This window comes from Homarus americanus, unplaced genomic scaffold (assembly GCF_018991925.1).
Source record: "Homarus americanus isolate GMGI-L3 unplaced genomic scaffold, GMGI_Hamer_2.0 scaffold52806, whole genome shotgun sequence".
Classification (NCBI taxonomy): domain Eukaryota; kingdom Metazoa; phylum Arthropoda; class Malacostraca; order Decapoda; family Nephropidae; genus Homarus; species Homarus americanus.
The window spans coordinates 1,134,054-1,142,957 of record NW_024720773.1 but is presented as its reverse complement, the minus strand read 5'-3'; the positions used below and the strand labels follow the sequence as shown (position 1 = coordinate 1,142,957).

General features: G+C 51.1%; 1 protein-coding gene across 1 annotated transcript in view; it reads left to right on the top strand.

Annotated features, from left to right (window-relative positions):
• The window catches only part of LOC121861104 (proline-rich protein 36-like), a 31,329-nt gene continuing 22,425 nt past the window's right edge, over positions 1-8,904 (top strand). The window contains exons 1-7 of the mRNA XM_042358666.1: positions 1-217; positions 553-620; positions 4,940-5,131; positions 5,302-5,544; positions 6,426-6,575; positions 6,845-7,012; positions 7,358-7,473. Coding sequence (XP_042214600.1) covers positions 1-217; positions 553-620; positions 4,940-5,131; positions 5,302-5,544; positions 6,426-6,575; positions 6,845-7,012; positions 7,358-7,473 — 1,154 coding nt within the window. The remainder of the gene's footprint in view (positions 218-552; positions 621-4,939; positions 5,132-5,301; positions 5,545-6,425; positions 6,576-6,844; positions 7,013-7,357; positions 7,474-8,904) is intronic.

The following is an 8,904-nucleotide window of genomic DNA, read 5'->3' as shown; positions in this document are numbered from 1 at the left end:
ATGTCCCCACACAGCATCCAACAGTGTCCCATACAGTGTCCATCAGTGTCCCACACAGTCTCCAACAGTGTCCCCACACAGTTCCAACAGTGTCCCACACAGTCTCCAACAGTGTCCCACACAGTTCCAACAGCAGTCCCACACGGCTCCCCAACAGTGTATGAAATCCAACAGTGTCCCACACAGCATACACCAGTGTCCTACACAGTTCCAACAGGTCCCACACAGTTCCACAGTGTCCCACACAGTCTCCAACAGTGTCCCACAGTCTCCAACAGTGTCCCAGCACAGTCTCCATTAGTGTCCCACACAGCTCTCAACAGTGTCCCATGCACAGTTCTTAACAGTGTCCTACACGGCTCCCCAACACAGTGTAGAAAAGAGTGTCCAAACAGTGTCCCACACAGCATCTAACAGTGTCCCACACACAGCACACACCAGTGTCCCACACAGTCTCCAGCAGTGTCCCCACAGTGTCCAACAGTGTCCCACACAGTGTTCAACAGTGTCCTGTACAGCATCCAACAATGTCTTACACATTGTCTCCAATAGTGTCCCAAGCACAGTCTCCAACAGTAAGTCCTACACAGTCTCCAACAGTCCCACACAGTCTCCAACAGGCATGTCCCACAGTCTCCACAGTGTCCCACACAGTCTCCAACAGTGTCTTCTTGTACAGTGTCCAACAATGTCTTACAGTCTCCAACAGTGTCCCACACAGTCTCCAAACAATGTCCCACACAGTCTCCAATAGTGTCCCCACACAGTCTCCAATAGTGTCCCATAGTCTCCACAGTGTCCCACACAGTCTCCAACAGTGTCCCACACAGCATACACCAGTGTCCTACACAGTCTCCAGTAGTGTCCCCACACAGTGTCCAACAGCAACCCACACAGTGTTCAACAGTGTCCCACACACAGCAAGTTCAACAGGTCCTGTACAGTGTCCAACAATGTCTTCACATGGCCAGTCTCCACAGTGCCCACACAGTCCCAACAGTGTCCCACACAGTCTCCAACAGTGTCCCACACAGTCCAACAGTGTCCCACAGTTCCAACAGTGTCCTGGCTACAGTCTCCAACAGTGTCCCACACAGTCTCCAACAGTGTCCCACACAGTCTCCAACAGTGTCCCCACACAGTTCCAACAGTGTCCCACACAGTTCCCAGTGTCCCACACAGTCTCCAACAGTGTCCCACACAGTCTCCAACAGTGTCCCACACAGCTCCACACAGTGTCCCACACAGTTCCAACAGTGTCCCCACACAGTCTCCAATAGTGTCCCACACAGTTTTCAACAGTGTCCCACATTGAAATTCCAACAGTGTCCCACACAGTCTCCAACAGTGTCCTACACAGTCTCCAACAGTGTCCCAACACAGTCTCCAACAGTGTCCCACACAGTTCCAAATATGTCCCACACAGTCTCCAATAGTGTCCCACACAGTTTTCAACAGTGTCCCACACAGGTTCCAACAGTGTCCCACATAGTCTCCAACAGTGTCCCACACAGTCTCCAACAGTGTCCCACATTAGCTCCATTTAGTGTCCTACATGTGTTCAACAGTGTCCCACACGGTGCTCCAACAGGGTGTCCCACACAGTCTCCACAGTGTCCCACACAGTCTCCAACAGTGTCCCACACAGTGTTCAACAGTGTCCCACAGTCTCCAACAGTGTCCTACACAGTGTACAACAGTGCTGTCCCACACAGTCTCCAACAGCAAGTCCCACACAGTCTCCAACAGTGTCCTACACAGTCTCCAACAGTGTCCTACACAGTCTCCAACAGTGTCTCACACAGTCTCCAACAGTGTCCCACACAGTCTCCAACAGTGCCCCACACAGTCTCCAACAGTGTCCTACACGGTCTCCAACAGTGTCCTACACAGTCTCCAACAGTGTCCCACACGGTCTCCAACAGTGTAGAAGATGTCCCACAGTGTCCTACACAGTTCCAATAGTGTCCCACACAGTCTCCAATAGTGTCCCACACAGCTCCAACAGTGTCCCACACAGTCTCCAACAGGTCCCGCCACGGTTCCAACAGTGTCCCACAGTCTCCACAGTCCCACACAGTCTCCAACAGCCCTACACAGTCTCCAACAGTGTCCCACACAGCGTCTCCAAACACAGTGCAGAAAAGAGTGTCCAACAGTGTCCCACACAGTCTCCAATAGGTGTCCCTACACAGCTCCAACAGTGTCCCACACTTGTCTCCAACAACAGTGTCCCACATAAATTCCTTAACAGTGTCCCACACGGTCTCCAACAGTGCAGAAAAAAGAGGTCCAACAGTGTCCCACACACAGTCTCCAATAGTGTCCCACACAGTCTCCAATAGTGTCCCACACAGTCTCCAACAGTGTCCCACACAGTCTCCACCAGTGTCCCACACTTGGTCTCCAACAGTGTCCCACATTGTCTCCAACAGTGTCCCACACATAGTCTCCAACAGTGTCCCACATAGTGTTCAACAGTGTCCTGACAGTATCCAACAGTGTCCCACATAGTGTCCCAGTGTCCCACAGTATCCAACAGTGTCCCATACAGTGTCCATAGTTGTCCCACACAGCATCCAACAGTGTCCCACACACAGTGTCCCAGAAAGTGTCCTGGCCACACAGCATCCAACAGTGTCCCATACAGTGTCCATCATGTCCCACACAGCATCCAACAGTGTCCTATACAGTGTCCACTTCATGTCCTACACAGTCTCCAACAACAGTGTCCCACACAGTCTCCAACAGTGTCCCACACAGTCTCCAACAGTGTCCCACACAATCTCCACAGTGCTGTCCTACACGGTCTCCAACAGTGTAGAAAAGAGGTCCAACAGTGTCCCACACAGCATACACCAGTGTCCTACACAGTCTCCAACAGTGTCCCACACAGTCTCCATTAGGTGTCCTACACAGTTCCAGCTGGTGCAACCACACAGTCGCCAACAGTGTCCCACACAGTCTTGGGGACAGTGTCCACAGTCTCCAACAGTGTCCTACACAGTCTCCAACAGTGTCCTACACAGTCTCCAATAGTGTCCTACACAGTCTCCAACAGTGTCCTACACAGTCTCCAACAGTGTCCTACACAGTCTCCAACAGTGTCCTACACAGTCTCCAACAGTGTCCTACACAGTCTCCAACAGTGTCCTACACAGTCGCCAACAGTGTCCTACACAGTCTCCAACAGTGTCCTACACAGTCTCCAACAGTGTCCTACACAGTCTCCAACAGTGTCCTACACGGTCTCCAACAGTGTAGAAAAGAGTGTCCAACAGTGTCCTACACAGCATCTAACAGTGTCCTACACAGCATACACCAGTGTCCTACACAGTCTCCAGCAGTGACCCCACACAGTGTCCAACAGTGTCCTACACAGTGTTCAACAGTGTCCTGTACAGTGTCCAACAATGTCTTACACAGTCTCCAATAGTGTCCTACACAGTCTCCAACAGTGTCCTACACAGTCTCCAACAGTGTCCTACACAGTCTCCAACAGTGTCCTACACAGTCTCCAACAGTGTCCTACACAGTCTCCAACAGTGTCTTGTACAGTGTCCAACAATGTCTTACACAGTCTCCAACAGTGTCCTACACAGTCTCCAACAGTGTCCTACACAGTCTCCAATAGTGTCCTACACAGTCTCCAATAGTGTCCTACACAGTCTCCAATAGTGTCCTACACAGTCTCCAACAGTGTCCTACACAGCATACACCAGTGTCCTACACAGTCTCCAGCAGTGTCCCCACACAGTGTCCAACAGTGTCCTACACAGTGTTCAACAGTGTCCTACACAGTGTTCAACAGTGTCCTGTACAGTGTCCAACAATGTCTTACACAGTCTCCAATAGTGTCCTACACAGTCTCCAACAGTGTTCCTACACAGTTCTCCAATAGTGTCCTACACAGTCTCCAACAGTGTCCTACACAGTCTCCAACAGTGTCCTACACAGTCTCCAACAGTGTCCTACACAGTGTTCAACAGTGTCCTACACAGTGTCCAACAGTGTCCTACACAGTGTACAACAGTGTCCTATACAGTCTCCAACAGTGCCCTACACAGTCTCCAACAGTGCCCTACACAGTCTCCAACAGTGCCCTACACAGTCTCCACCAGTGTCCTACACAGTCTCCAACAGTGCCCTACACAGTCTCCAACAGTGTCCTACACAGTCTCCAACAGTGCCCTACACAGTCTCCAACAGTGTCCTACACAGTCTTCAACAGTGTCCTACACAGTGTTCAACAGTGTCCTACACAGTGTCCAACAGTGTCCTACACAGTGTTCAACAGTGTCCTACACAGTGTCCAACAGTGTCCTACACAGTGTCCAACAGTGTCCTACACAGTGTTCAACAGTGTCCTACACAGTGTTCAACAGTGTCCTACACAGTGTTCAACAGTGTCCTACACAGTGTTCAACAGTGTCCCACACAGGTTCAACAGTGTCCCACACAGTTCCACAGTGTCCTACACAGTGTTCAACAGTGTCCCACACAGTGTTCAACAGTGTCCTACACAGTTCCAATAGTGTCCCACACAGTCTCCAAATAGCAATCCCACATTGTTCCAATGAAATGCCCCACACAGTCTCCAATATGTCCTACACAGTTCCAAGCCTGAAAGTGTCCCACACAGTGTCTACACAGTGTCCTACACAGTGTCCAACAGTGTCCTACACAGTGTTCAACAGTGTCCTACACAGTGTCCAACAGTGTCCTACACAGTGTTCAACAGTGTCCTACACAGTGTCCAACAGTGTCCTACACAGTGTTCAACAGTGTCCTACACAGTGTACAACAGTGTCCTACACAGTGTTCAACAGTGTCCTACACAGTGTTCAACAGTGTCCTACACAGTGTTCAACAGTGTCCTACACAGTGTCCAACAGTGTCCTACACAGTGTCCAATAGTGTTTTACACAGTCTCCAACAGTGTCCTACACAGTCTCCAACAGTGTCCTGCGACACAGTATCCAACAGTGTCCTATACAATGTCCAACAGTGTCCTACACAGTCTCCAACAGTGTCCTATACAGTGTCCAACAGTGCCCTACTCAGTGTCCTACCAAATATCCAACAGTGTCATACACAGTGTCCAACCGTCTCCTACACAGTGTCATATACAGTATCCAACAGTGTCCCCACACACACAGTCTCCAACAGTGTCCCACACAGTCTCCAACAGTGTCCCACACAGCCCCAACAGTGTCCCACACAGTCTCCAACAGTGTCCCCACACGGTCTCCAACAGTGTCCTACACAGTCTCCAACAGTGTCCCACACGGTCTCCAACAGTGTAGAAAAGAGTGTCCAACAGTGTCCTACACAGTCTCCACAGGTCCTACACAGCTCCCCAATAGTGTCCCACACAGTCCCCAACAGTGTCCTACACAGTCTCCAAACAGTGTCCTGCCACTGTCTCCAACAGGTCCTACACAGTCTCCAACAGTGTCCCACACACAGTTCCAACAGTGTCCTGCACAGTCTCCAACAGTGTCCCACACAGTCTCCAACAGTGCAGAAAGAGTGTCCAACAGTGTCCCACACAGTCTCCAACAGTGTCCCACACACAGTCTCCAACAGTGTCCCACACGGTTCCAGTCATGTCCTACACAGTTCCAACAGTGTCCGACACTTGTCCCAACAGTGCAGAAAAGAGTGTCCAACAGTGTCCCACAGTCTCCACAGTGTCCCACACAGTTCCATTAGTGTCCCACACAGTCTCCGCAACAGTAATCCCACATAGTCTCCAACAGTGTCCCACACGGTCTCCATAACAGTGTGGGGTCCTGGCCATTAAATCTCCAACAGTCCCTCCACACAGTCTCCAACAGCAATCCCACACATGGTGTTCAACAGTGTCCCACATTGTGCATCCAACAGCAAGTCCCACACAGTGCGTCCTCAAAGCAGTGTCCCACACAGCATCCAACAGTGTCCCATACAGTGTCCATCAGTGTCCCACACAGCATCCAACAGTGTCCCACACAGTGTCCCACAGCAACCACACAGCATCCAACAGTGTCCCATACAGTGTCCATCAGTGTCCCACACACAGTATCCAACAGTGTCCCATACAGTGTCCATCAGTGTCCCACACAGTCTCCAGTCAGTGTCCTACACAGTCTCCAACAGTCCCCACACAGTCTCCAACAGTGAACCTTGGCCACAGTCTCCAATGGTGTCCCACACTGGTCTCCAACAGTGTAGAAAAGAGTGTCCAACAGTGTCCCACAGATACACCAGTGTCCCACACAGTCTCCAACAGTGTCCCACAGTCTCCACAGTGTCCTACACAGTCTCCAACAGTGTCCCACACAGTCTCCAACAGTGTCCCACACAGTCTCCAATAGTGTCCCACACAGTCTCCAGCCAGTGTCCCACAGTCTCCAACAGTGTCCCCACACGGTCTCCAACAGTGTAGAAAGAGTGTCCAACAGTGTCCTACACAGCATCTAACAGTGTCTTTACACAGCATGGCCATCTTCAAAGTGTCCCACACCCTGTCTCCAAGTAGTGTCCCCCACACAGTGTCCACAGTGTCCCACACAGTGTTCAAACAGTGTCCTGTACAGTGTCCAACAATGTCTTACATAGTCTCCAATAGTGTCCCACACACAGTCTCCAATAGTGTCCCACACAGTCTCCACAGTGTCCCACACAGTCTCCAACAGTGTCCCTGCCACAGTCTCCAACAGTGTCCCACACAGTTCCCACAGTGTCTTGTACAGTGTCCAACAATGTCCACAGTCTCCAACAGTGTCCCACATGTGTCTCCAACAGTGTCCCACACAGTCTCCAATAGTGTCCTACACAGTCTCCACAGTGTCCCACACAGTCTCCAATAGTGTCCCACATTGGCTCCAACAACAGTGTCCTGTATGACAGCATACACCAGTGCGTCCTACACAGCTCCCAGCAGTGTCCCCACACAGTGTCCAACAGTGTCCCACACAGTGTTCAACAGCAAGTCCCACAGGACAGTGTTCAACAGTGTCCTGTGCTAGCAAGTCCAAACAATGTCTTACACAGTCTCCAATAGTGTCCCACACAGTCTCCAACAGTGTCCCACACAGTTCCAATAGTGTCCCACACAGTTCCAACAGGCAACCCCACACAAATCTCCAACAGTGTCCCACACAGTCTCCAACAGTGTCCCACACAGTCTCCAACAGTGTCCCACACAGTCTCCAACAGTGTCCCACACACCTGCGTCCCCACACAGTCTCCGCAACAGGGCAAGTCCTTACAGTCTCCAACAGTGTCCCACACAGTCTCCAACAGTGTCCCACACAGTCTCCAACACAGTGTCCCACACGGTCTCTGTAACAGTCCCACATGTCCCCAACAGTGTCCCACACACGGTTCCAACAGTGTCCCACACGGCTATTCCAACAGTGTCCTGCCACAGTCTCCAACATTAGTGCCCTACACAGTCTCCAACAGTGTCCCACACAACTCCAACAGGCAGTCCCACACAGTCTCCAACAGTGTCCCACACAGTCTCCAACAGTGTCCCACAGTGTCCAACAGTGTCTCCACATGAAACCAAATGCAGTGTCCCACACAGTGTTCAACAGTGTCCCACACAGTGTTCAACAGTGTCCTACATAGCAAGTTCAACAGTGTCCCACACAGTGTCTACAACAGTGTCCCCACATTAGTGTTCAATATTGTCCCACAGGTTCCAACAGTGTCCCACACAGTGTTCAACAGTGTCCCACAGTGTTCAACAGTGTCCCACACAGTCTCCAACAGTGTTCCACACAGTTCCAACAGTGTCCCACACAGTGTTCAACAGTGTCCCACACAGTGTTCAACAGTGTCCTACACAGTCTCCAACAGTGTCCTACACAGCAGCCTGGGACAGGTTCCACACAGTGTACAACAGTGTCCTACAGTGTTCAACAGGTGTCCTGCCACAGTGTTCAACAGTGTCTCACACAGTTCCAACAGTGTCCCACACAGTCCCAACAATGTCCTCCACACAGTCTCCAACAGTGTCTCACACAGTGTTCAACAGTGTCCCACACAGTGTACAACAGTGTCCCACACAGTGTTCAACAGTGTCCCACACAGTGTTCAACAGTGTCCCACACAGTTCCAACAGTGTCCCCACACAGTCTCCAACAGTGTCCTACACAGTCTCCAACAGTAACCCCACACAGCTCCAACAGTGTCCCACACAGTCTTCCAACAGGTCCTGCTACACTTGGTCTCCAACAGTGTAGAAAAGAGGTCCAACAGTGTCCTACACACAGACACACCAGTGTCCCATGTTAAATTCCAACAGTGTCCTGACACAGTCTCCAACAGTGTCCTGGGCCACTAGCCCATAGTGTCCCACACAGTCTCCAACAGTGTCCCACACAGTCTCCAACAGTGTCCTACACTTGGTCTCCAACAGTGTAGAAAAGATGTCCAACAGTGTCCCACACAGCATCTAACAGTGTCCCACACAGCACACACCAGTGTCCCACACTGTCTCCAGCAGTGTCCCCAATATCAGTGTCCAACAGTGTCCCACACAGTGTCTAACAGTGTCCTGTACAGTGTCCAACAATGTCTTACACAGTCTCCACAGTGCCCCACACAGTTCCAACAGGTCCCACACAGTCTCCAACAGGTCCCACACAGTCTCCAATAGTGTCCCACACAGTTCCAACAGTCCCACACAGTCTCCAACAGTGTCTTTGTACAGTGTCCAACAATGTCTTACACAGTCCTTGCACAGTGTCCCACATGAAGTCTCCCCAAATAAGTGTCCTGCCACAGTCTCCAATAGTGTCCCACACAGTCTCCAATAGTGTCCTACAGTTCTCCAATAGTGTCCTGCCACAGTTCCAAATAGTGTCCTACAGCATACACCAGTGTCTCTACACAGTCTCCAGCAGTGTC